This window comes from Muntiacus reevesi, chromosome 18 (genome assembly GCF_963930625.1).
Source record: "Muntiacus reevesi chromosome 18, mMunRee1.1, whole genome shotgun sequence".
NCBI lineage: Eukaryota > Metazoa > Chordata > Mammalia > Artiodactyla > Cervidae > Muntiacus > Muntiacus reevesi.
In genome coordinates, this window is record NC_089266.1 from 25,762,819 (window position 1) to 25,790,814 (window position 27,996).

At 52.4% G+C, this 27,996-nt stretch overlaps 1 protein-coding gene across 2 annotated transcripts; it reads left to right on the forward strand.

The window, feature by feature from the left end:
* Positions 1–342: 342 nt before the first annotated feature.
* On the forward strand, positions 343–27,870 carry ITGA3 (integrin subunit alpha 3). 2 transcript variants are annotated; one of them, XM_065911005.1, is made up of 27 exons: positions 343–400; positions 817–1,045; positions 8,337–8,464; positions 8,789–8,865; positions 10,642–10,891; positions 12,430–12,516; positions 12,866–13,073; positions 13,533–13,729; positions 15,401–15,489; positions 15,615–15,751; positions 15,915–16,001; positions 16,891–16,958; positions 17,032–17,168; positions 17,747–17,896; positions 17,989–18,086; positions 18,364–18,511; positions 18,769–18,837; positions 19,417–19,496; positions 19,602–19,679; positions 20,185–20,287; positions 20,395–20,577; positions 20,724–20,846; positions 21,519–21,632; positions 22,553–22,651; positions 25,141–25,266; positions 25,602–25,743; positions 26,491–27,870. In XM_065911005.1, exons 2-26 carry the CDS (start codon positions 840–842, stop codon positions 25,710–25,712), a joined length of 3,153 nt encoding a protein of 1,050 aa, XP_065767077.1. In that variant the 5' UTR covers positions 343–400; positions 817–839; the 3' UTR covers positions 25,713–25,743; positions 26,491–27,870. The 2 variants fall into 2 exon arrangements, with proteins under 2 accessions (XP_065767077.1, XP_065767078.1); XM_065911006.1 differs by lacking the exon at positions 343–400 and adding an exon at positions 481–552.
* The last annotated feature ends 126 nt before the right edge of the window (positions 27,871–27,996 follow it).

The window sequence follows — 27,996 nt, forward strand, 5'->3', positions numbered from 1 at the left end:
TCACAGCGCGGCGGAGGAGAGTAGAGCCTTCCAGCCGGTGGCCTGCGGAAATTGGTTCCCAGATGCGCCAATGCCGGGGCTCTTCAGCCGGACCCACAGAGGTGGCCGCGCCCGGAACGGCCTTTCCAGCGGCCGCAGCAAAGCAGCGGGACAAATCCCACCCCCGGCTCCGCCCGTCCAATCCATCTTGCTCGGGAAGCGACGCTTCTCTGGAGAAGCAAGCGGAGGGGAGGGGAAATCCAAGCTTTTGGGGTCTCCCGACAGGTGTTTGGGGGAGAGGGCGGAGCCGGCTCAGGAAGGATGAGGGAGGGGCGGTGCTGCCCCTTTAAGAGGCGGCGGCCGAGCAGGGACCTTTTCTCTTTCCCCGGAAGGAAAGCTTAGCCCTGGCTGGGCGCGCAAGGTGGGGAGGTGCGGGCCTGGGCGTGGGGAGGCGGGGCGCGCGCGGCGGACACCCCCTCCTTCCAGTCTGCCTTGCGGTGGACCGGTCTGCCTGCTCAGATCTGCCGCCGAACCCGGATCGGAGGCGACTTTGCGGCCAAGTGGGCGCGGCCGGTGCGAGCTGGGGGGCAGGGTGTCCAGGGCAGGGGGGCGGTGACCCGGGACAGGGCAGGCGGGAGAACAGCCCCTCGGACCTCCGAGGGAAATGTGAGCGTTCAGACCGTGAGCGGATGTAAAATTGACCAAGTCTAGGGGCCAGAAACTGATCAGCGCTGCGGGGCTTAACTACGCGGCCGGCGGGAGCGTTCTCCGATAGCGCGGGGGAGCAGGTGAACAGGTCCTCACTCCCAGCTCCACGCCCTCACGCGCTTTCGCCAGGGGACAGGTTCCCGCCAGCAGCCATGAGCCCCGGCCCCAGCCGCGCCGCCGGCGTCCTACGCCCGTTGCTCGGCACGCTCGCCTTGATGGTGGCCGCAAGCAACCGCGCCGCCTCCGCCTTCAACCTGGACACCCGATTCCTGGTGGTGAAGGAGGCCGGGAACCCGGGCAGCCTCTTCGGTTACTCGGTCGCCCTCCATCGGCAGACAGAGCGACAACAGCGCTACCTGTAAGTGAAACTGGCCGGAGTGGGGTGGGAGGAAGAGTGTGCGCACAGGATGCGGATCTCGAGCTGAGTCCGAGCCCTAGGGCCCGGTGGCTTCCAGGCTCGCAGGCCGTCGGCTTTTGGGAGCTAAGATTGAGAGGGCGGGGACCTAGGCGGCTCTCCTGCTGCTGAAGTTTGGCGGGAAATAGAGGGATTGGAAGTGGGATGGGGGCAGTAATCATTTGCAAGTGCTGACCTGGCCAGAACCTGTCTAGACTCAGCCCCTCAGCCTTCTAAACCTCTGTTGAGAATAAAGTGGAGTCCCCGTTTCCTGAGACGCCTCCCGTTCAATGAACCGGGAATTTAGTGGACCGAATGCCTCTTCTCTCCTGGGCTGGGAACTGGGGAAAACTGCAAGATAAACGCCTTTCTCCTTTCCCGGAAGGACCTACGGGCACATGCACTTAAGCCCGCCCCCACCTCACACTTACTGTGTGGCCCCGCCAGCCACACCCTGCGCAGAACCAGACTGGAGGGCCTTCTCAAGTGCTTGGTGGTTGGAGAGAGAGGTGAGGGGCGAGTCTGGGTGGTTGGAGCTGTCCAGGCGCTCCTTCAGACCCCTTGAGGATGCAGAAGTAGCAGTGAGTGGAGGAGCCGTCCCAACTCCCCCTTGGTTTCCTGCACCCCACCCCCACCCCTAGCAGTGATGCCCTCCCACTAGACGGTTCTGTCTCTTCGCATTCCACGGATTCATGTTGAATCTTCAACCCTGAGTGTGTTTGTTTTGGTTTCAGGAGGGAAATAGTGTTTTTCTCTTCTGTTCTTCCCCAACAGCTGCAAGGAGAAGGAGGGGAAAGAGCTAGACAGAGAAGAGAGATGGGAAGGAGACACATCCAGCTGCTTATGTTGTCCCCCCACCCTATATCATGCCCAGAGGGGCATGTCCAAGTTTGAGAAGTTTCTCTGCGTGGGCTCAGTGTGCTGAGGTTGGCAGGTGGAGGAAAAGGGTAGGCAGCTGGGGAAGGTGAGGCTGTCCAGGAGGGAAGGCTATTAGGACGGCACAGGCAGGCTCTTCTGTTTGACCTACTGAGATGTCAGACCCTGCCGAGCAAGAGGACGTGGTCAGGTAAAGGGTGTGTTGAAACCTTTCCCAATTCTGGCTGGAACCTGCAGAAACTTGAGGAAGTTGGAATGTCCAAAGTCCAGACTCTGCCTCAGCCTTGGCCCCTGCCCTGCTGGCCCAGCCCCTGCCCAGTCTACCTGCCTACTTGGCCTTAATTCCGTCTGGCTTCTGCAGAGGTTAGGGCTACCACATCCTTCCCAGCCCGACCCCAGCAGCTGCAGTCTGGCCTTAGCCAATACTCCATCTTTTCGAGACTCTAAGTGACCATCAGCTTAAGTTTCTATATTAGTGCTCTTTCTGCCCCAGCCCAGAAAAAGATTTTCAGATTTTCAATGCTGAATCAACATGATATAAGGCAATGTAGTATAAACAGAACATCAGAAAAGCAAGGGTAGGTAATGGAAAGCTGGAGGAAATAATAGTTTCTGTAATATGCAATACTCCCTACCGCCCCCAGCCTTTTTTAATTTTTATTTTCTGCTCTGTGACCTTAAACAGGATATTTCTAGGCCTGTTTTCCCGAGAAAGGGGTTCAGCCTGGATTTATATATGCCTTCCTGCCTCTGTTGGTCTATAGAAGGCAACTTGGCATTGTGGAGAAAGAAGAGGCTCCCAATCCCATTACCAGTTTCCCATCTAGAATCTGTCACTAATACCTGACTCTTCATATATTAGGGCACTTTCTTCATGGGGGTAATAATGAGGTTTTAAGGAGATGATTTGGGTTAAATACTGCATCAGCTGAGGGCTCTTGTGCTAACCAAGGGCTTCACTCAAGGTGACTTAGTGGAGGAGTCCTACTTTTCTTCCTGGGCAGCTAGAGATGGCATTAGGCCTTTCAGGAGCCCAGAAGTTTCTAAAACTGATGAATCTCAGAGTGACAGGTAGTTCTAGATAGTGTTCTGGGTGACTCACTTGGGAATCTTCAGTCTTTCCAGGGGTGATTCTACATCTTGGCTCGTCTCCTCTTCTCACTGAATTCTGCCCCATGACCCTTAGGGAGAACCAGCCGGGCCAGCTGGGCTTAGCTGCAGCCTGCTGTGTAGCCAGATGTAAATAGCTGCCTGAGTACACAGCTCAGGGGAACCAGCAAGTCAAGTGGCAGTCTTATATTCTGTTAGCTTCAGAGTCCCTTTGGAAAATGGGGGAGGGTTCATGATCCTGAACAAAGTCTGAGCCTGGAGTTCCCTGCAGATTTTCAGAAGATACAGGGACCTTGGAAAGTGTATGCAAAGTCTTGCATGTCTGTGCATTATTCTAGAGCCAGGAGGACGGAAAAGCATAACTTTCAATATATTCTCAAAGAAGGCCTTATTGTAGTAATGGTTAAAAACAAAAGTGTGTCTTTGTTCCCCATCACCTTCATCTTTAGACTGTGGTTCCATGCCCACAATATCAGAGGCTTACGCTAACCCCGGCCCCAATTTCCCAGTCTCTGGAATCTCCAGTTTCCTGGTGATCAGGAGCAGGGCAGGGAAGGGGAGAGGACCAGGGTGCTTTGGGCTTGTTAGTGAGATACGTGAGGACCCCTGGGGAAGCAGAGGGACTATTCCTCTGGGAGATGGTCACGGACCTCCCCTGCTTTCCCCCGTACGTGTTCTGTCATTCCCTCCTGGGAATCTAGGTGTCCTGGTCTGACCTGACCTTGTGGACTATGGGAGATACCTCTGGGGCCTTTGCCTGGAAATGAGGGTGTTTGGGAAGCCTGGGTCGGGGATGGCCAGAGCTCCAGAAAAATGAGGTCATACCCGAAGTAGGCAGGAACCAGGCTTACTTGTTCCCCTAAAACATGCTTCCCTGGGTAGGGCAGGCACCTGGCAGCCTGCAAGGCTCATGCCAGAGGAAATGGGCAGAGCAGCTGTGGCTGCAAGCAGAAGGTTTGGATGCGCAGTGTCCTTTTTCTCTGGCTTTATCCAATGACCAGGCCAGGCCAAGGCACTTAAAACTGGGTGGGAGGTAGGGGCAGCCTGATCTTGTAGAAATGAAGTGAAAAGGGCTTGATCAGAACTAAACAAAGAAGGAAGAGGATGGTGGTTACAATAAGGGGGATTGAGGTTAGAAGACATGAAAAATGCCCTAAGGGATCAGATGTGGGGAAAAAATACTAAGGAGTCAGAGAAAGGGAGAAGAAATGAGAAAAACAGTCTTGTTCTTTATTATTGGAGGCTTGAGCAAGGCCTCTTTCTCCTGTCCTCTCATTCTGTCGTTTCCCCAGCTTGGTGCTCGGATTCTAGGCTGAGTCACCAGAGGGGAAAGAGGACTGGGGGCAGTTGGGGAGGACGAAGAGGCTAGTGTTTCAGCTAACACAGGAGCGGCCTCTGGGGACATGGCTAATTCAGGCAGAGGGTTGGCACAGAGCTGGGATTCGGGCATCAGAGAGCTGCCCCCTACCCCTCCGCACCCCACCCCACCCAAGCACTCAGAGCTGGAGTGGAACCCTCCCTAACCGGCTTTCTGGCCAAAGGAGTAAGGCATGGGGGCCCATGGCCTGAGTGCTGGACTTGCTGGCCCCTCAGTGTTTAACTGAAGTCTTTCCGCTGGGGCCACCCCAGTGCCTGCCTGAGGTGATGAGTCTGGTAAGCTGAATCTTACGGGCTGTTTCTCTGAACATCATCCTGCCCCAGTATGTCCCAGGGAGACTTCTCTGGGGTGAACCAACTGGTGCCCTGACACCCCTGGGCCCTGTTCTCCAGCCTCCTCTGACTCTGTTGCTTTCTACTTGGCTGTTGCATTAGCTTTGATCTGCCCCAGGAAGAGTGATGGGGTGGGGGTGGGAGGGGCAGGAGTGAGAAAGGGTTTCTCTGGACTTGGAGCTCAGGGGCCTCTACAAAGACCAAGAGGAGCTGTCTAGCTGGAGCCAAAAAGTAGGGTGAAGAGGCAGCTGCTTGAAAGCCCTTGAGAGGTCATTTTACTCATCTCCCTGCCACCTGGAGGGGCACCAGCTCCCACCTAGCCCAGCCTGACTCTAGGAGAGAGGCCGTCCAGTCTCCTTTCTCCCTTGCTGCAAGAGCTGAACAAAGTATCCTGCCTTGCATCCCGCTTCTGACCGCTGCCAGGAGGGTGACCTCAGTGGTGGCCTGGGAGGGATCAGCTTCTGATCTGATCTGATCTGGACCAGATCCAACAGCAGGAGCAGTGTGCTCATTTGCTTAGTAACTTACATTCATTTACAACGGCAACAAAAAGATCTTTCCCACCCTCTGGATTTTCCCACACCTGACTGTGGCTGGAGGAAGCTAGACCCGGCCCCCTGCACACCCTCCTCCCCCCCCATCTATTCCCAGTCCTCTGGCTGTGGATCCATTGGATCCTGGGCTGGGAGCCAGAGGGCCTTAAAGGGCCTCTAAGCGGGCCAAGTAGGAGCTAAAAATACTCCAGGGAGGTGGGGGGAGCACCTTGTGGAATCTCTGGGGAGGGAGGGGCCTGGGATGCAGGGCTGGAGTAAGGGTCTCGCCCCACTGCCCCTCAGTGGGCACAGGCTGGTGCAGGGTGAGAGCAGAGAGGGTACAGGTAGTAAGGGGTTTTATGTCAGTCCGACTGCTCTTCAAGCCCAACTCTGCCTTCTCTGTACCACAGGAGGCTAAGAGGAGGGGGTCCCTCAGGCCACTCCCTCTAAGATGAGGCAACTGGGAGGGTGTGGCCACCTGCTCCTCAGCCATTCCAGCACTTAAACTTGGGCCTGGAAAGCAGCAGGCCTAGCAACACTTCCCTTGCATTGCTCGCCCTGAAATGCAATCTGGGTTCTCCAGGTACCCCTCGCCCACTGAAGCCTGGACCCACCCCTCCAAGGTCATTGTAGCCAACCCCCAGCTGTTACCTCCAGCCAAATCTGAGCTCCCACACTCGAATGACCAGCTGCCAGTAGCCCACTGACCTGACTGATGGCCTGGTATCCTTCGGCCCCCGAAGTGTTACTTCCTCGTCACCCTCTGTCCCATCAACACACCTGAACTAGTCTGCTCGGTGCACTCTGCTTTAGATGCGCTCACCTGGCAGGGCAGAAATTCCCAGGTCCCTAGAACAAGGCCTGGGGATGTGCTGGGGCCATCCTGGTGCCGCAAGAAAGCAGAACCACAGTGCTCACATGGGTCTCGGCTTCATAGTCAGAAGGCCCTTCTAAAGAATGAACCCACTGTTCCCCCAGCAATCCTGGAGGCTGATGGGGCAGCTGCTGTCCCATTTTACAGATGAAGCACTCACAGCTCAGAGAGGGGAAAGGAAATTATCCTTTGAGGCAGAACACACCTAGAACCAGACCCCTCAGCTCCAGGGCTGAAATATTCCCTTTCCACGGGCAGCGGCTCCCCGCTCTCACCTGTCGGGCACACTGGGGGGCAGATGTCTACAGGTGGTGAGGCCATGGGCTCACTAGGTACCCGCCTCAGCCCAGATCAAGGATGACTAACAGGGCCTGGCTGCCATGCTGGTCCCCTGCCAGTCCTTCTGTTGGAGTTGCCCGCCCTGCCCTGCATAGAGAAGCTGCACCCTTGCCCTCAGGAACTGTTCTCCAGGGTGAAGTCTGAGCTGAGGTGTGAGGTGCAGGCCCTTCACGGCACCCCCAGGCAGCACATTCCTGACACCCAGTGGGCGGAGGCACCCAGGCCCCGGCATGCCCAGGCCTGGCCCTGCCCAATCCCTGCTGCCCTCACTGTCAGGTCCCAGGCAGGAGCTTCGGGCAGGGCTGTTGTTTTGCATATCCAGGCTCTGACAGGAGGCCTGGTGCCCCAGTTCTTAGCTGAGAGCCTCAGGAACCAGCATTGCTGAGGCAGATGGAGGAGTATCTGGGAGATGTCTACCACCCAGGAGGTGGGGTCCAGCAGGATTGAGGAGGTGGTCTTGGCAGAACGTCCAAAGGCTGCATACAGATGATGCTGGGAGAGCAAGGGGTGGTAGAGCTGGATTCTCAAACCGCGATATGAATATTTGGGGTGTGTGTTAAATATGTAGGTTCCAGGGCTCTACCCTTAGATTCAACTCAAGCTGTCTGTGATGGGCTTTGCCTGTTGAGGAATTTGCCTGTTGAACAAATATCGCAGGGATTTTTTATTCTAGTGGTCCAAAAACTACTTTTTGAGAGAATATGTCAAGGCTGATCACTTGCCTTCCTCTCCTCTAGTCACCTGTCTGGTATGGGATGGGCTGCTAGAGCCCTAAGAATCCTTGTAGGGACTTGCAGGTGGCATCCCTAAAGACGGGCTCCAGGCAGACTAGGGACAAGGTGACTGACAGTCCTCATGCACCCCCACTCTCGTGCTCAACATTCCGCCCAAAGTGTCAGGTACCCCGCTCTCCTGCCATCACCCCCATACCTCGTAAATCTGCCTCAACACGGTAGAAGGGGGGCCAGAAGACACCCCAGTGTCACTTAAGGACCCTGCTGACTCATCTCACCCAGCTGTGGTTTGGGGTCAGTTGTCCTTTCCTGCCCACATTCTTCAGACCACCCCAAGATCTAAGTCCTCCGATAGCTTAAAGAGGTAGGACCCAGGCCTCCAACTATCCACCCCTCCCCACCACCTCACACATCCTTTCCTCGGATCTCTGGGAGTTTAAATCTTGTGCCAGGACAACACTGCCATCGTCTTTCCCATCTACCTTCATCTCAGAAGCCAAGCGTTCTTTCCCCAAACCAGATCTGCTTATGTCAGTCAGATACCAAAACAGTCCTTCCAAAACCCAGATCTTGCCATGTTTCTGCCTTGCTTAAAATCCCTCCACAGCTTCCCTTTTCACCCTGCCCTCTTGTTCCTCCCCATGTGTCTGGCCTCCAGCTGTACCGAGGGCCTGGCAGATCCCTGAGTCACCCTCTTGCTCACGATTCCTGGCTCTTGCACATGCCAGACCTCAGCCTGCAGTGCCCTTCCTCCCCTTCTTTACCTGGTGAGCCCTGGGCAGCATCCTCAGACTCAGGCCAAGGTACTCTTCTGTGGGCCTCCCTGATTGCCCCCCATGCAGAGTCGGGGCTGGTTTGCACGCTGCTTTCCTCTCATGAGGCACTGACCACAGGTGCCTGTCTCCTTGCCTGCCTTCCCCACCCTGGGCACTCCTCAAGGGAGGGGCACGGAGCCATTAATCTCCCGCCCTCAGAGCCTGGCACAGAGCAGATGCTCGGTACTTGCACATCAAGCAGTGAGTTGTCTGAAGCAGGCTTTGGCGAGTGTGAGCCTGAGTCTACTACCTTCTTGCCCCCAGGCTCCTGGCTGGCGCCCCCCGGGACCTTGCTGTGCCCGATGGCTCTACCAACCGGACTGGTGCTGTGTATCTGTGCCCACTCACTGCCCACAAGAATGACTGTGAGCGGATGGACATCAAGGAGAAAAGTGAGAAGAGGGCCTAGGAAGTGGTGCTGGGTCAGGAGGCAGGTGGAGGAGGTAGCGCAGAGAGAATGACTAGAAGAGACAGAAGGCTCAGCTGGGCAGCTTCAGTGCTTTCTTGTCCAGTTGGGAAGAGGGAGCCCTAGGGAAGAGTGGGACCAAATGGGGTTTGTGGAGCTCAGACTCTGATGAGCTGGGGAAGGCAGGGAGGGAGGGTGGCCCTGCTGGAGTGGGAGATCTGGGAGGGATCAACTCCTGCCCTCTGGAGGCACTGGATGCCTAGAGGATGGGATGAAGTGCCCTGGCTCATGAGCCCTCTCATGCCCGCAGGTAACCCTAACCACATCATTGAGGACATGTGGCTCGGCGTGACTGTGGCCAGCCAGGGCCCTGCAGGTAGAGTCCTGGTAAGTCTGGGCTCACTGTCGGATCCCCTTCCAGACGTTTCCTTTCATCTCCCGGGAGCTACAGAGGGAAGCAGAGAGCAGAAGGGACCTTGGTGCAAGAGCTTGCAAATGTCGATTTCTGCAGCTGTATGTCTCCATGGGCATGTGTGTCCCTTCACCCTGCACTTGTGGCAGGGGGATGGGGAGGGTGTCTGGCACTCTCCCAAGGGCCAGCCTGGGTCCTTTCTGAATCACCCATTCCCCCCACCCCAGGGTAGGGGCGGTGCTCACCCTTTGTGGGAATGAGTTGAGGGGACTACGAGATGGAAAGGGCAGAGAGAGCCTCAGGCAGTGTGGCCTGGACGCACTCCGTCTGGGGAGGCCAGCTGACGGAAGAAGCACAGCCCTTCTGCTCCAGCTCATCCGGCTTGGGTTGGGGGCCACTCCCTGTTGTCACTTGTCACCTCCAGCCTGCATTCGTCAGTGCTGGCCCCTGGGATGTCAATTTTTGAGTCCCAGATAGACAATTTATTTTTCATTTTTAAATTTATGTAACATTTACATACAGTGAATGTACAGATTTTAAGTTTCAGTTGAGTTTTGGCAAATTATAAACCCAAGTAATCAACACCCGTTAAAGAAATAGCATACTTCCATCAGTCTGGACAGTGCACTTCTTTTCAGTAACTTGTCACCCTCATAGTCATCACTGTTGTGGTTTCTGTCACCTTTGAACATTGTCATAAGCTCTGGGTTTGACCAGCTCGCTGAAACACCTTTTCTAGTCTCTTATTAAGGATGGTGGGCCCAGGGCTCCACCTAAGTCAGTCTAGATCTTGGGTCCTTCCACAGTCTTCTACTTGCCCGTCCACTCATTCAGTTCATTTTTAGTGAGCATGCCCTACATGCCAACACTAGAAACTTCCCAGTGACTCGGGACAGACTTGGGCCAGCACGAGCATAAGTTTGGTTCACAGGTGAAAAGGGACACAAAAGACAAGCAAACAAGAACTAGGCCTGGTTCTGGGTTTCCTCTGGCCCCTGGCTGTTTTACAAATACCCTATTCTTATTGATTTGCCCAATAAACTTTAATGGAGCACCTCTCATGTGCAGGGAGAAGCTTCGAGAGAGGCAGCACAGTCTGGTGCTTAAGAGCTTGACCCCAGAGCCCGACAGCCTTGGATTGACTATCCCCTGCCTCTCTTAGATGTGAGGTTGCTTATTTCTCTGTGCCTCAGTGTCCTTATCTAAAATGAGGAAGTAATTATCCCTAGCCCATAGAGCTGGTAGGAAGCTTAAGAGAATTAATATGCAAAAAGCTCAGACTTGTGTCTGGCATATACTTACTAAGTAAATAAACACTCTTAAGTATTAGCTGCTGCTGCTGTGGTGGTTGTTGTTATTCTAATATTGATCCGTTTATTAAGAGGGCAGGATCATCAGGGGACAACAGAGAAGAAACTTCCTAACCTGCTCTGTGTCTAGCTCCTTTTCGACCCAAGAACCTGAACCCCACATCCCCTCATCCTTTTCCCTTTTTATTTTGCCGAGATCTCCAAGCCACTCTCAAATCCAGTACCTTCTGGTCTTCCAAAAAGTGTTCGTAACCTTCAGGGCAGGTTTCGGAATTCTGGAAAGGCAATGCAGGTCCAGGCATCTCCGTGGGAAGAGAGAAAAGCCGGAAGACCGCTTTCCACTCCTCTCCTGCAAAAGCAGAGGTGCACGGGGCCATGGAGACTCCGTTCCTGAGTCCCTGCTGCGGGCTTAGCTGTGTGTGTTGGGGGGGGGGTCCCCAGGTCTGTGCCCACCGCTACACCCAGGTGCTGTGGTCGGGGTTAGAGGACCAGCGGCGCATGGTGGGCAAGTGCTATGTGAGAGGCAACGACCTGGAGCTGAATGCCACGGATGACTGGCAGACCTACCACAACGAGATGTGCAACAGCAACACCGACTACCTGCAGACGGGCATGTGCCAGCTGGGCACCAGCGGCGGCTTCACCCAAAACACCGTGTATTTTGGCGCTCCTGGTGCCTACAACTGGAAAGGTGGGGACCGTGGGGGAAGGGAAGAGGAGCAGAGACCACCACCCCTGTTAGGCCCTGAGGCAGCCTGCCAGAGCTTCCACACAAGAGGGCAGAGGAGAGGATGCCCTTGCCACCATCAGCAACCACCTCGACCTCTGCTATTTTAAAGCGTTTTCTAGGTACCAGAGGTACACCTGTTATCTTCATTAATCTTAAAATGCAAGTATTATTATACCCATTTTACAGAAAACTGAGCCTTGGAGAAGTAAAATAAATTGCCCAAGGCCATAATAAGTCCTGAAATGTGTACTGGAATGTAGGTCCATCTGATGCCAGGTTAACCATTTAAAACTTGTTAAAAAATAAAACATATTCCTGGTACAACTACTAAATGGTACAGTAAAATAAACAGGAAGAGCGCCCTTCTTCTCCCACATCTCCCTTGTCCCATTTCCCAATGTATACTGCTAAGTGTCTTGTGGGTCCTTCCAGACCTATTTTAGAATATATAGGTGTCTTAAGAAACACACATACCCACACAGAAAATCATTTTAAATGTATTGTTCTTCTACTTCTTCTTCAGGTATCAATAAAAATTGTGGACATGCTTTCATGTCAGTACATACAAGGCAATCTTTTGAGAGGGCTGCAGAGTATTTTCTTGTATCAAAACTCTTGCTTGATTCTGCCACACCACATACTGCCTTTTAGGTGTCTGACAGCTCACACACCCTCCACCTGCCTCTCTCCACCACAGGCTATAGCAACAGCAACCTCTTTTCCCTTACTGCATCTACTACTGCAGAATCAACAAGCAGAGGGAGCCCAGAATCTTGTTTATTTTTTTTTTTTAATTGCAGTATAGTTGATGTACAATATTATGTTAGTTTCAGGTGTATAACATAGTGATCAGCATTTAAGTACATTGTAAAATGATCACCCCTATAAGCCAAGAAACCATCTGTCACTCTTCAAAGTGATTACATTATTATTGACTATGTTTTCTTATGTGGTATGTTACATTCCAATGATTTATTTATTTTGTCCTCTTGACCAACAGGTTGCCCAGGGCATAGTCACAGCTCTGGGCTCACCTGAGGCTGAGGCCTCTGCTCACTCTGCTAGTCTTACCTCCCACTCCTTGGCAGGGCCAAGGTACTCTCCAGCAGCAGCCTGGGGGACAGGGGAAAGTAGGTAGCCCAAGTCTGGGGACAGGATTAGGAGATAATGGTGTGAGTTTGGCTTCATTGTCTAGGGTGGGGGAAATGTCATCTATTGATAGTATGCCAGTACCCAGATGACTGGATTCCAGCCATGACTGGACATCCCTGAGCCTCCATCCCTAGCTCTCCATCCCTGAGCCTCACTTTTCTCATCTGCAAAGTGGGGGTCATCATGCTAGCTCAGAATTGTTAAAATAAAGAGTAAGTGATTTTCAAATGGCAAAGTACTCACAGATCAAAGGGGTTATTATTATCCTCATCTGGAGGGGGGGGGCTGGACATAGTGGAGAAAAGGAGTGGTGACTTACATACCCCCTTCCTCAAATCTTTGTGAAGGAAACAGCTACATGATTCAGCGGAAGGACTGGGATTTGTCTGAATATAGTTACAAGGACCCAGAGGACATAGGAAACTTCTATATTGGTGAGTCCAGTGGTAGTGGCCCTTCGGTGGGGAGGAGAAGGGGGCTCAGTCCCTGGCACACTGGTGCCTGTGGAGCAGAGAGGCCAGGCTGCACCGAGACCAGTAGCATTCAGTTCAGCTAGCACACCCTGAGCACCAGCTGTATACTCCCCCCAGAGGCAGAGTCACGACCCTCATGGAGTTCATGGTCAGGGTACAGTCAGGACTTGGGGCTGGGCATCCAAGGTCCACTTTCTTGCCCAACTTAGAATAGAGGAATAGAAGATAATGGGGGATACTGGGAGATGACCAGAGTACAAGGGGACCAACCTTACTGGAGTCTCTATTGACCACCTTCCTCCCATCCCAGGCTACACGATGCAGGTGGGCAGTGCCATCCTGCACCCCACAAACATCACCATTGTGACAGGTGCCCCGCGGCACCAACATGTGGGCGCTGTCTTTTTGCTGAGCCAGGAAGCAGGTGGAGACTTGCGGAGGAGGCAGGTGCTGGAGGGCACGCAGGTGGGAGCCTATTTTGGCAGTGCCATTGCCCTGGCAGACCTGAACAATGATGGGTGAGAATCCAGGGACATTTCTCTGTGGCCAGGGAGAATGATGAGTGGGTGGGCTTGCACGAGTGAGGGCAGAGAAATAGAGGTTTGCAACTGTACATTTTTTTTGCCTGTTGTTTGCAGGGATTTACAAATCCATTTTGCATGTTGATTTGCAATCAGACTTTATGGGATTTGGGGTATTTGCATGACAATTTCATGATGCCTGCATCTCACTGTCTGTGCCTGTCATTCGTATGGCCCTAGTGGATATGAGCTGTTTGGGTGTGATCTGTGTGTACATGGCTTCTCCACAAGCTGTGTTTTCTATGAGATCAGTCACATTGACACTTCCATGTCCTTCCCACAACCTACGGCCAGAAGCATCACTTGTAGAGTTGTGTGCCCTGCATGGCACAGTTGTGTCTGCTAAATAACAGTTATGCTGTGTGTTCCATCTCCCCCTCCTTCTTTCCTATGCAGGTGGCAGGACCTCCTGGTGGGTGCCCCCTATTACTTTGAGCGGAAAGAGGAAGTAGGGGGTGCAATTTATATCTTCATGAACCAGGCAGGCACCTCCTTCCCCAACCACCCCTCCCTCCTTCTTCACGGCCCTAGTCACTCCGCCTTTGGCTTCTCTGTGGCAAGCATTGGTGACATCAACCAAGACGGATTCCAGGGTATGAGCCAGCACTCCCGCCCCAACACCCACTGAGAGAGAGAGCCAGCTGCATACCAGGCTTGATGGGGCCCAAAAAGGAGACAGACTCGGGCCCAGGTCTGGGGAGCTCACAGCAGTGCAGAGGGAGCCCCCAGGGGTGAGCTCAGTAGACCTCCGGGAACAGTGCACATACCACTGGGCATCAAAGGCCAGGCTGAGTGTACACAATGGTGGGAACAGAAGGGGCAAAATGTGAGCATGGTACATTTGGCTGATATAGTATTACCTATGGCTGACTCATGTTGATGTATGGTAGAAACCAATACAATATTATAAAGCAGTTATCCTCCAATTAAAAATTAAAAAAATAATATAATATTACTATATCAGGTGTGGAACTTCCCTGGTGGTCCAGTGGTTAAGAATCCATCTTGCAGTGAAGGGAACATGGGTTCAGTCCCTGGCCGGAGAACTAAGATCATGCTGAGGGGCAACTAAGCCCGCATGTCACAACTAGAGAACCTGCATTCTGCAACTAAGACCTGATGCAGCCAAATATATATATATACTATACCAGGTGTGGATGTTAAGCACAGGAACATAGTAGAAGTTCTGAATATAGGGGATGCCAGTTACTATTCTGCAGGACTTGGAGACCAATCAGACCTTGCATGTCAAGGAGAGGGATAAATCAAGGGGTTTAGCCTGGTTGCCATGGGAGCACCTGGCTTATCTGGAAGTCATTTCTCTGACAACCTCAATTTCCCAGAATATATCTAAAAACCAAAAGGAAGGCAGAGGAATCTCTAAAGAGCCAAAATAGGTGCTAAAAAGTTCAGTTAATGAAGCCCAAGTACTTACTGATCCAAGAGTTGCCCAGCTGTCACTCAAGACCTACTTATTCTTCCTTTGCCTACTTCTCCTACAAGCTTGACTTTCTTTTTTTTTTTTTTCTCCAAGCTTGACTTTCTAATTACCTAGGCCTTATCAGATCAAAAGCAGAAAACTAGAAAGTTTAAGAAGACAAAACATTTGGGGGTTATTTTGTGGAAATAATGGTTAGAAGTTAACAGGAAAAGTTATAGTGTTGTGATGAAAATCCCAGCCCCCACTGTTAGACAGACATAGGCTCAAATAGCCTCTTCTCTACTCATTAGCTGCCCGACTTTTGAGTTTTCTGAGCCTATTTCCTCATCTGTGAAGTGGGGACGGTATTACCTACTGCCAGCACTTTCGTGAGGACTGGATGACATGAGTGTTTGAGAACTATCCGGCAAAGTCACAAATGGGGAACCCCTGCTTTTGTGACCCTGCTGGTAAATGTCATGAGATGAACCAGGTGTCTGGAGGGGCGGTTGACAGGGGAGAAGGAAGGCACAGTAATAAGGGAAAACAAATAGCCAGTGGTCAGGAATCTGGGGTCTAGACCTGCCTGAGACATTAGCTTGCTGTGTGACTTTAGTAAGTCACTTTCCTCTCCTGGGCCTAACTTCCCATATATAAAGGAGGCAATTGGGTGCCTAATGGGCCCAGTTTTAGTCCTAAGTCACAGAACTCTGTTCCCTGATAGCCCGAGCACTGCTTGACAGGGAGGTCACGCCATGCTGGGCTCTGCGGCCTGCAGCACAGGGCTGGAAAACCGTGGGGCCCATAGTAACCGGGGTGACCCTGAACTCTCTCTCTTTCCCAGACATTGCTGTGGGGGCCCCATTCGAGGGCTCGGGCAAAGTGTACGTGTACCATGGCAGCTCCAGGGGGCTCCTCAGACAGCCCCAGCAGGTACAGATGGCTAGGGACAGAGGCACCTTCTTCCTCTTCCTCACGTACTCCTGCCTGTTCCCCATGGGCCCCGTTCTCTGGAACCTTCCCCAGAGCCTGTCCCCACCACCTCCCCCTGCCCCCAGGTAATCCATGGAGAGCAGCTGGGACTGCCTGGCCTGACCACCTTTGGCTACTCCCTGAGTGGGCAGATGGACGTGGATGAGAACTTCTACCCAGACCTGCTGGTGGGGAGCCTGTCAGACCGCATTGTGCTGCTGAGGTGAGCCAGGGCAATGGTGGATGGGGGCCTCTCTCTTCCGTCCCTGTCTGCATGGAGCCGCAGCTCTGTCCTCCTTCAGAATCAGGTCCATGCAAGCCTGAGCCCGGACCCTGGCCTGGCCTGGGGCAGGCCTGAGGCACTGATGTCTGGTTTTTCTATGTAGGGCCCGGCCTGTCATCAACATCCTCTACAAGACCTTGGTAGCCAGGCCATCCATACTGGACCCTGCGTTCTGCACGGCCACCTCCTGGTGAGACCCTCTGGCCCCAGTCTGCCCTTTTCATTCCTCCTGATGTTTGGGAAGCCCAGGAGGGACCCTGGCTTTCAAAACCCTTCCCTGGCAACTCCTGATACCCCACCATTAAAGGGTTGATTCTTGGGAAAGCATTGCCCTCCCCACTCAACCTCATTAAAGAGCAAGATTCCTTACTAATGGGTGAACTGTGGTGGTGGGGGTGCAGGTAGGGCATGGTGGTTGGAGCTCTGGTCTGCATGGTTCAGATTCCAGCTTTGCCCACTGCAATGGTAGGGATGGACTCTAGGGAGTGCTAATAATAATAACCAATTCACAGGAACTAACACAACACTGTAAAGCAACTATACTCCAGTAAAAAAAATTTTTAATTAAAAAAAAAACAACAGTTTACAGGGTCGTTGTGATAATCAAATGAGATAATGTACAAAAAGCCCTTAGCATGGTGCTCTGTAAATCCTAAGTGCTCAAAAAACACAGTTGCTAAGATGGTTACAATAATGACAGTGATGACCCCAAGGTCTATTAGTGAATGAGGATAATGGATCAGAAAGCTGAGGGAGATGAAGTAGGGAAGCAGTGGGTGGTGGGGAAAGAGATCTGGACTGGGGATCCTGCCCAAGACTTGGCTGGGCCAACACCTGGCTTTAGGCAACTCCTTTAGTCTCAGGACCTCAGCCTCCCCACTGGTGCCCTCTAACCCTGTTTTCTATGGCTTGAAAAGACCAGGGACACCCCAGCCCAGCTCTGTAGACTCCTCAGTTTTGTCCCTGCCTTTCCCCCAAAGACCCTGCTTCCTCTTGCCTAGTAAACGGGGTGAGAGATGGGACCTGGGTATCTGGGTCCGCCGTGACCTGACCCTCTGTATGTCCCCCACCCTCAACAGTGTACAGGTGGAGCTGTGCTTTGCTTACAACCAGAGTGCAGGGAACCCCAACTACAGGCGGAACATCAGTGAGTGCTGGGCTGTAGGGCGAGGGGGGGCATGCTCACCTGGTCACTTGCTGACCACCCTGTGCACCCACAGCCCTGGCCTACACGCTGGAGGCTGACCGGGACCGCCGCCCACCCCGACTCCACTTTGCACGCAGCCAGTCAGCTGTCTTCCATGGCTTTTTCTCCATGCCTGAGATGCGCTGCCAGACGCTGGAGCTGCTCCTGATGGTGAGGGAGGGGTGAGGGGCGGTACATTGACTCCATGGTCCCAGGAGGAGGTAACTCCATGCACCCAGGAGAATCCCCAAGGTCAAGGGTGAGGGAATGAGTTCTCTCCAGAGACAGAGGTTGTGGATTGACCTGGAAAGTCATAGGTAAGTGGAGGCTGGCTACAGGGCTCAACACCCAGCCCATGGTAGAGAACAGAGACCTTTGGAGCCAGGATGTGGGCCAAAGAGAAGTATGTGAGATTGTTAGCTTGTCTCCAGGGAAAAGGCATCCACAAGCCAGGACAAGCTCAGGCTCTCTCTGGGACATCAGAGTGAAAAGGGAAAACTCAACTTGGGAACCCCAGGAATGAAGGAAGTCTCAATCTTCCTCCAGAGGAGTCTCTGGAGAGGAGGAGCCACATCTTACCGAAGCGGGTCAGTTTGGTGAGCAGACCAGAGGGGATTCAGCCTTACAGGGGTTTTTTAGGGTTGAAGGAGAGGGGCACAGCTCCTCCCTAGGGGTTTAAGTTTGTATGAGGATACAACTTGGTTTGGAGGGCAGTGCAGAGCTGGGTTCAGCTCACCTTCCTTTCCCAGGACAACGTCCGCGACAAACTCCGACCCATCACCATCTCCATGAACTACTCTTTACCTTTGCGGTTGCCGGATCGCCCCCAACTGGGGCTTGGGTCCCTGGACGCCTACCCGGTCCTCAACCAAGCGCAGACTCTGGAGAACCACACGGAGGTGGGTGGGGCCGGGGCCGGGGCGGGGGCCGGAAGGACAAGGGCCTGGAGAGCTATAGATGGTGGGCCCTTCACAGCTCCCTCCACCCACAGGTACAGTTCCAGAAGGAATGCGGGCAGGACAATAGGTGCGACAGCAATTTACAGATGCGGGCGGCCTTCGTGTCTGAGCTGGGGCAGCGGCTAAGCAGGTGCGCTCTGGGCGGGGCTGGTTGGCCAAGGTGGGCCGGACCTCATTGGCTATCAGAAATTGAGGGGCGGGGCCCTATTGGTCGGAAAGAGTGGAGAGAGCTGTTGAGACCTGAGGGGAGGGGTCTCAGAGAGGCAAGTCGGAGAGGAGGGATTTTAATTAGCCAAGAACTATAAGATTGGCCTTCCCTGGCCAGAAAGGGCTTTCTTCTGAGGGGCGGAGCCTAACAGTTTGGGGCAGGGCTTTGGGCTCAGTCTGAGGCTCTCCTCCCCTTTCAGGCTCCAGTACAGGAGAGACCTCCGAAAACTGCTCCTGAGCATCAACGTGACCAACACCCCAAGCCGGAAGCGGGCTGGGGAAGATGCCCACGAGGCGCTCCTCACCCTGGAAGTGCCTCCGTCCCTGCTGCTGTCCTCAGTGCGCCCCGTGAGTGCCTCTGCCTCCTCAGAGCCCAACCACGACCCAATGCATCCTTCGTACATGTTATATACATGTGTTGTCATTTGCCACGTGTCCCCCCCACCCTAGTCCTCTGGGCCGGGCTTCCTCAGGTGCCTCCAGCGTCTCTGTTCCTAGGGGAACCCAGTTCTCAAGCCTCAAGGGCTTCAGGCCCTCTGCCACAGGAGAGGGGTAGGACAAGCCTTAGTCTGACCACCTAGATCTGATTTGTCTTCTTTCTTCAGCCTGGAGCCTGCCAAGCCAATGAAACCATTGTTTGTGAGCTGGGGAACCCCTTCAAACGGAACCAGAGGGTGAGTGCCCGACTGTACTCTCCCAGGGCTGTGGGTCCAAGGCTGCTCCTCTGGTGAATTCCTTATACTCCCTCTGCCTGCCTGCTTCCCAGGTCTCCTTGAATCAAAGAGCTAGAGTTGGGGAGGAGGGATGCAATAGGGGGTGGGAGAGACCCAGAGACAGAAAAATGGAGCCACTAGGGAGCTATGCACAAAGCTAGAGCAGGTGGAAGCGAGGAAACTGATTTTGCTGAGCACCTGCCATGTGCCAGGCCCTGAGCCCAATTCTTCTATATATTTCTCACAACCTTCTGAGGAGGTTGGTGCTGATTTACAGAAAGGAAACATAGGCTTCGAAAGCTTGAGTGATTGCTCAACGTCATGTAGCTCAGAAGTATTGAGCTACATGAGCTATTACTAACAGAAAAGAATGGGAAGAGGGAGGCAGATGAGGCTAGGAAGGTGGAAGAGTGGAGACAGGTGGAAGGTGGAGACCAGAGAGCCAAATTCCTAGCACAGCACTCAGCCCCTCTCTTCCCCATGGCATCACCCCCGCCTGGCCTCAAACACCCATCTCTGCCTCTCTTGCCCTTATGGCAGATGGAGCTACTCATTGCCTTCGAGGTCATTGGAGTGACCCTACACACAAGGGAACTGCAGGCGCAGCTGCAGCTCTCCACGTGAGTGACCTCAGGAAACCAGTTTACATGGGAATTGAGGTATTCTGGGTGCCCCCCAGCCTCAGCTGGCATATTCCTCCCCTACCCCCTGCATTCCTTCCTCAGGTCAAGTCACCAGGATGACCTACGGCCCGTGACCCTGCCTCTGCTGGTGGACTACACACTCCAGGCCTCACTCAGCATGTGGGTACCGCCCTGAACCCCAGCCTGCTGAGGAGCCTGGGCCTCCCTTCCCTAAAGTGTCTCCCAAGCTCCTCTGACACACCTCTCTTGGCCTGGTATCCTCAACATCACTGTCATTATTGTCACTATTATTGTTCTCCTTGCAGAGCAGCTAGCAGTGGAGGAATCAGCAACTTTGGGGCGAAGGTGTTGGTGTGGCCCTACCATTTCATGAGAGCCCATTGTGTTAATGATTTTATATACATCATCTCATTGTCTTCTCAAAATGGCCCCATGATACAGTGACCCCACTTAAGAGATTAACCTTACTTTACAGTTGAAGAAACTGAGGCTAGAGAGGTTAAATTATTTGCTCGAGGCTGTACAGCTAGTAAATGCTAGAGCTGGGGTTTGTCTCAGGTCTGCTTTCTGTCAGAGGAGTTGTACAGAGGAGTTAGCCTTGGTACCCACCCCCTGCAAGGGCCCCTACTGTCCCCTATCACTCCAGCCTCTTTCTCACCCCCAGGGTGAATCACCGGCTACAAAGCTTCTTTGGGGGGACAGTGATGGGTGAGTCTGGCATGAAAACTGTGGAGGATGTGGGAAGCCCTCTCAAGTACGAGTTCCAGGTAAAGGGACCTCTGGGTCCAGGGTCAGAGGGTGTGAGGATTGGGGGTCGGTGAGACAGAGGTGGTTTCCCAGGAGAAAGTAGCCGTGACATCCCTTGTCCTCACAGGTGGGCCCAATGGGTGAAGGGCTGTCAGCGCTGGGGACCCTGGTCCTGGGGCTGGAGTGGCCCTATGAAGTCAGCAATGGAAAGTGGCTGCTGTACCCCACGGAGATCACTGTCCGTGGCAATGGATCCTGGCACTGCTGGCCACCTGGAGACCTTATCAACCCTCTCAACCTCACTCTCTCTGTAAGGACACCAGGGGGAGCGTTCACTTGTGGCCCATTTTCTTTGCTAGCTGCAAGGCAGAAAGGCCAGCATCTTCCTCTCCCTGCCCTTTCCTCCTCTCCTCACCTCTGCTCCTTCCGCCAGTAAATCGCCTCTACCCCCTTCAGGTTCCTGGGGACAGGCTGCCATCTCCACAGCGCAGGCGGCGACAACTGGACCCAGGAGGAGGCCAAGGCCCCCCGCCTGTCACTCTGGCTGCTGCCAAAAAGGCCAAGTCTGAGATCCAATTGGTGAGTGGCCAGGACTGGGTTGGGGGGAGTATGCCCACCTATCATAGGATGAGTGGACACCTCAAGACATACGAAGCAAGAGAGATAGGTGCTACTCTCCAGGAGACTCCAGTCTGATGTGGAGATGTGGCCCTTGCCTTGTGCTGGGGAGCAGCTGGTACGGTGAACCAAAATCACAGGCCCTGATTCTATTTCCAGGAACCCCAGCCTTTTGGGGGTTATATAGCTGTTCAAAGCTCTGGGCATTAGAACTAGCGATGGGGAGACACAAGATGAAGACAGGGTGCAGGGTGCCCTCTGTCGGAAGGGAGAGGGGAGCAGACCTGTGCAGCAAGTTGAAGCCTAGCTGGGTGGAGAGGGAGGAGTAGCCCCCCAGGGGAGGAAGCCAGCAGGAACAAAGTCCCAGTGTGGGAAGGTGGTGTTCAGGTTTGGGCCCCATGTACATGAACAGGGACCAGATTTCCTGTTCTCCATGTTGCTGGCATCTATATATGCGTGGTCCAAAAAATGTGCCTTAAACACATAAATGCAGGGTTGGCGGGGAATGTGCTTGAGTGAAGGGATGAGGACAGGCCCCTTCAGTTTCAACCATAGTTGGGACAAAGCCTGGAGCGAAGTCTGGAGAATCTAGAGACCCAGACTGTCTGGGTCTGTGTTCCCTGCCTATCTCAGAGCTGTGGCAGTGACCACACCCACTGTGTGTGGCTGGAGTGCCCCATTCCTGATGCCCCTGTCATCACCAACGTGACCATCCAGGCACGAGTGTGGAACAGCACCTTCATCGAGGTCAGTGCCGGTCTCAACTGCCACCCACCCCGGGCTGGGAGAGCAACAGGGAGCGGGTGAGGCCAGACCACACGTGTGTACCTGAGTGTTGTCGGTGACTGCATGGAGATAGATGCATGCTGGGTTCTGCACCTGTTACTGTGTGCCCTGTCAGAGTTAGTCCTGCATCCATGTGTGGACATGACATCATTTTGTCTCCATAAAATAACATCTCCTGTGTCCTTTATTCTGTTGTGTATCCATTACTTTCTCACCTCTCTGCGTTAGCCCGTGCTGCTCCTTTTCCCTGGATGCCAGCTCCCATCTGTTACCTCTGCATGTAAACTCCTGTTCAGCCTTCACAGTCTCCCTCAGAGACCACCAGCAAGATCTTTTCTGATTTTTGTAGCTGACAATGACCTTTCCCATCTAGACACTCACAGAACTGTCTCAGAAGCCACACATGCCACTTAGCACACTCTGCTCTGGGTTGCAGCGCCAGCCGACCTAGACCAAACTTTTTCTGTGAATGACTAGATTAAACATTTCTTTTCAGCTTTGTGGGACACGCGCTTTCTGTTGTAGGTACTCAATTCTGCATTGTAGCATGAGACTACTACAGACAATACACTGGTGAATGGGCGTGTGTGTGTGCCAGAAATACTTTATTTACAAAAGCAGCTCTTGGGCCAGATTTAGCCCGCAGGCCAGACCTAGACTGTGACCTTCACTGTCCCTGCTGTCCCCACAATCCAGCATAGGACCTGACACAGAGATGAATGAATGATGTGCATTTGTGTGTAGAGGAGAGGCCCGGTGTCAGGTCCTTTGGAGTGCTGCTTAAAGATGCTCTGTGGAGGGAGAGTATCCTGGGAGCTGGTCAGGAAGGAAGCTCAGAGGGACTTCAGCTGCTTTTTTTGACTCACCGTTTCCCCCTCCAGGATTATAGAGACTTTGACCGAGTCAGGGTAGCCAGCTGGGCCACCCTGTTCCTCCGAACCAGCGTCCCCACCATCAACATGGAGAATAAGACAGTGCGGGTGAGTGAGCGTGTTAAGGAGACAGCAGGACCTGGCCAGGGCATGGGAGTGCAGGGCATCTTCTCAGAGCACGGCCACACATTTTAGTTATTTGGTCTCAGTCTTGGCAGCACATTGGAATCCCCTGGAGGACTTCTAGTGTCTGGACTACACCCCTAGGTGATGAAATCTGAGTCTGTGGAGGTGGGACCCCAGTACTGGTATGTTTAAAAGTACCCCCAGTGATTCTACTGTGCAGCCAGGGTTGAGAACCTCTACTTGAGCTCATTTGATCTGCATGTAAAGATGTTGCATTTCTGTGCTAACCTGAAAAAAAGTTCCCAAACTTGATTCTAAGTTGTATATGGAAAACTAAATACCACAAAATTGCTGATAATTTGTTATGAAAAGGTTAGAAGGGAAATGTATAGGAGGTGAATGAAGGGTTGGTTAAATACATTATCGTATATTTCCTAAAATAAACTAAGGTAGCAGAGGAAGGGCCAGGAAGATCAATGGAACAGAATAGGAATTTACTTTTATTATACAGATAGCATTTTAATCAGGAGAAAAATATAGATGATTAAGTAGTATTGGGAGAACATGTCTGGAAAGTAAAGACAAACCCCTGCCTCACACCATAAACAAAAACACATTTGAGTTAGATTAAATATTTAAATGTAGGAAAAAAAACCTAATATACCAGAAGAAAATTCAGGAAATAATTTAATAATAATCTTTAATTATGGGGAGAGGGAGTTATTTTATTAAACCCAGAAATCACAAAAAAATTTTGAAAAATTCAACTCTATGAAGTTTTAAATCTGTATACAGCAAAAGAGATGGTAAAGAAACTAAAAGGGCAAAAGACATATTGCTTTTTAAAAAGTTTATAGCATATATGACAAAATATTGATAGACATATTTTTAATATATAAAGAGAAAGGGCAGCATGCATAGGCATTGTACATATGGTGAAATATAACAGCAGTAAGATTTTTTTCATATCATATGAGAAAATATTAAAAAGAAGAATGCTATCTTGTTCTGATAAGGTAGAAGGAAATGCTGTTGATTGGCATATAAATTGACAGATTCTTTTTAAAGATGAATTTGTCAATATCTATTAAACTTTTAATTGTACATTTCCTTTGATCTTGCATATGATAATATATCAAGGAGCTAATAGGACAAATTTGCAAACATAAATATATGGGGATATTTTAAAGCATTGTTTATAATGGCAGAAAATTGGAAACAATCTAAATGTCTTTCAGTATGAGATTGGTTCAATAAATTCTGGCACATTCCTACAATGATGTGCAGTCGTCAGAAGAGATTAGGTTGATCTTTATTAACTGACATCGAAAGATAATGAAAAAGGTCACAGAAGAATGTGTATAGTACACACAGATCCCATTTATGTGAAAGAGAAAAATATATGTTTATTTTTTAAATTTTTTTGTACATTTTTTTCATTTATTTTTATTAGTTGGAGGCTAATTACTTTGAAAAATATATATATGTTTAATATAGACATTTAAAATATGAAATAATAAAAGTAACTTTTTAAGAAATCATGTACAGTCAGAAAAATATTTTTCTATATATAAGTTTATATGCAGGGGCTTCCCTGGTGGTTCAGTGGCTAGGTCTCTGCACTCCCAATGCAGGGGGCCCAGATTTGACCCTTGATCAGGGAATGAGATCCCACATGAAGCAATTAAGACCAAGCACAGCCAAATAAGTAAATATTAAACACACACAAAGGAACTTTAAAAAATATATATGTGTATATATATGCAAAATATGTATAATAACTATATTGTAAAACCTGTAAAACCTACAACGAATATATCTCTTCGTTGTAGGGGAAGAAAAAATGGTACTATATGCTATGCATTCTATTTTTTTGTAAATATTTGTGGAAGTGTTGCTCTATTCCAGGTATTTCTCAAAGCAGTTTACTCATATCAAACACATTTAATCCTCCCAGCAACCTATGATACAGATATTATTAGTATATTCCCTATTTCACAGATGAACAACAGAAAGGTTAAGTGACTTGTCCAAGGTCACACAGCTAGTGAATAACATAGTTAGGACTTGAACCAAAATAGTCTGGCTCCAGAACCCATACTTTTGGCCACTCTACTATACTATGAGGTAGGCATTACGAATCAATGGAGATTCAGAGAGGTGAATTTACTTGTCCAAGATCCCACAGCTTGTGAAAGATGGAGCTGGTACCCAAGCCTGGATGTGTGGGTCACAAACCAGACTCCAGGGTGCCTCCCAGATCTGAGATCTTGGTGTCTGCCTCTAGGAGAAAGGGGAGGATAGAGAAATCAGCTCCTGTCAATGGGCTGGCAGGGGCTTTTCTAATCCCTGTGTGCCCCCTACAGGTGGTAAATCAAACAGCAGGGTCCTGGGTCTAGCCCAAACAGGAAGGATGATCTCAGGGCCTGAGGGGGTGGACACGTGGCTGAGCCCCTTCTCACCCCTTCCAGTTTTCCGTGGACATTGACTCTGACCTGGTGGAGGAGCTACCGGCTGAGATCGAGCTGTGGCTGGTGCTTGTGGCTGTGAGTGCTGGGCTGCTGCTGCTGGGGCTGATCATCCTCTTGCTGTGGAAGGTTAGAACACCCAGCCTGCCACTGGGACTCCCACTCTGGGACCCCCTGCCAGCAGACCCTCACCAACTCTCCCTTCATCTCATTCCTCACGTCCATCTCACCCAACCATCACCCAAGTCCTCCCCACTTTCTCTCCAGCTCCCAGTCCTGGGTTAATGGGGGGACTTGCAAGCTGGAAAGCGGAACCAGGAGCTCTGGCTCCTGCCACATCACCAAGCTGGGGCTGGGAACCAGGCATCCAGGCTCCCCAGCCCTAAGCCCCAGTTCACGAGTGCTGCTGGCAAGAACCCCCCAACTCCCCCTGATGGCCCCTCCCCACCTCCTCCCCTCCGCAGTGCGGCTTCTTCAAGCGAGCCCGCACTCGCGCCCTGTATGAAGCTAAGAGGCAGAAGGCGGAGATGAAGAGCCAGCCGTCAGAGACGGAGAGGCTGACGGAAGACTACTGAGGGGGGCAGCCCCCACCCCCGGCCCACCTGGGTAACGCGGCCTCCGGGCCCCCTTCCCCAAGCCCCCAGCTGGCTGGGGCCTCTGACTCTCTCTCTCTGCTCCTCTTCCCTTATGGGCCCTGTCTGCACTTCACTCTGTCCCCCGCACCACCCCAAAAAGCAGGTTACTCTGTCGGTCTCCCCTCCATATCCTGGGAGAGCTCAGGGTGTCTGCTCTCACCAGCCTCCCCACTGAGTCCCTCAAGGACTTGGGACCTCAAGAGGGAGCCATAAACCTCCCTGTGCCCCTTATGCTTTCTGGGGATTGGAAAGGGTCAAGGCTAGGCCCCATGTTTGTAGGCCACGAGACAGAATTCAGAGTGATTCCATACCCCCATCCCCACCTCCAGAGAAGGAGGGAACTGGTAGAGCCCTTATTCCTGGGAACCAGCACTTTTCCTCTTAGGAGTCTCTTGAGCTGACAAACTGACCCCTCCCGACTTTGTGGTCACTGTAGATCACCACCTCTCCTAGCCATTCCATCTGCAGTCTAGGTGACTGCCCCTCTGACTCCATCTGCCTCTCCCTCTTCTCTCTGCCTTCCTCAGCTCCTCCTTCCTCTGGGGTCTGGGGTGGGGAACCTTGTCATCTTCGTCTCAGGGCAGGGAGATGGCATTGTGTTTGGGTAGGGGTCCTGGCTTTGCGGACCTCCTGGTGAAGAAGGAAGGGACTGGGCACATCTTCCCGCTGGTTGTAAATGCTTTCTTCTGAAGGCCTCCCTCTTCTCCCCCTTCTCCAGTGTGACTTCTTTAAGCGGACCCGCTATTACCGGATCATGCCCAAGTATCACGCAGTGAGGATCCGGGAGGAGGAGCGCTACCCACCTCCAGGGAGCACCCTGCCCACCAAGAAGCACTGGGTGACCAGCTGGCAGACTCGGGGCCAATACTACTGATATCCTCCCTGATTGCACCCTGTTCCCCCAGTGTCCCCTTCTTCTATTTATCATAAGTTATGCCCCGACAGACCACGGGGGCTGCTGCCTTTGGCTGGCACCATCAGGCTCGGGCGCACACACCTTTCAAGTGCATGCACGTGCTATGTGGCCGTGGCCTTCTCCCTGAAGGAAGGCTGGGGCTGTGGCCCGTACATTGCTGAGCACTGTGGCCCTCTGCCCTGGACACATATGAGCACACGTGGGTCCCACTGCTTGTAGACTGTGCTTGTGCACCCCGAATGGTGCATGGCCATGCGTGTCCCAGCCTCTACGAGTGCCAAAACCAAGCCAAAGGCCTTCTGCCAGAGCCAGGAGGAAGAGGCCCCCAATGGGTGACCCTTCCTCTGTTCACACTGGACCCATCATGAGCCACAGGCACTGGATTGACCCTGACCTCGAGATGAAAACTACTGACAAGGAGCAGACCTCCAGAGCCCCAGTGCAGCTCCTAGCACCCATGGCAAAGAGTGGGGACCCTGCCTGAGGTCGTCCAAGGAGGTGTTCACAGGATCTGGCATGCTCAGACCAAGAGCAGAATGAACTAGAAAGAAGGTCCCCAGGGTGGCTTTCTTTCATGAATTGCTGAGAAAACCTCTGAACTCAGCCATGGCCATCCTGCGCGCTAGTAGGAAACGCAGCCGGAGAAAACAGAGGTGGACAGGCTGCTAGGCAGCCGGGACATGCTGTGCTGGGACCACTCTGGAGCATGATGGAATCCTCAATAGAGTGGGGACCGGTGCTGGGCCAAGGAGATGATGGACGGGTACAGAGCAGATACCACTTCTCACCCACATTACCATCCTGGCCTTGAAGGCCTGGCGGGATCTCCACGCGATCACAGAGGGAGCGACACTTGAATGTAGAACAGGGAGGAAGCCCCATCATGCCCCATCTGCCAGACCCCACTCTGCCTTCACTGACCATGGGTTGGAGACCTAGAAGTGGAGCTCTTGGCTATCCTTGGCTTTTGGAGCCAGTTCAGCTTTGCCTTCTCACCTGTGGCCCATTCTAGAAGTTGAGCTGTTTCCAGAAAACCTGTCCTGATCCCGGCCTGTTGGCGGGTCCCCTCCTCAGCCCCTCCCCCCTTCCATGGTACTGTAGCAGGGGAGCCCCCTCCCCCTCCTTGTGCCTTCTTTGTGTACAGGCTTCTCACGGCAACCAGTAAACAGCCCCCTGTTTGTACACACTGCATCTGCCTCCATCTACCCCCACATCTTAGCAACACCATTCAGGCTGATGGATCATGATACCTAGCTTATCCCCCAGTGGACAGAGCCGGGTGCAGGGCTCTGAGAGGTTGGGAGGGTG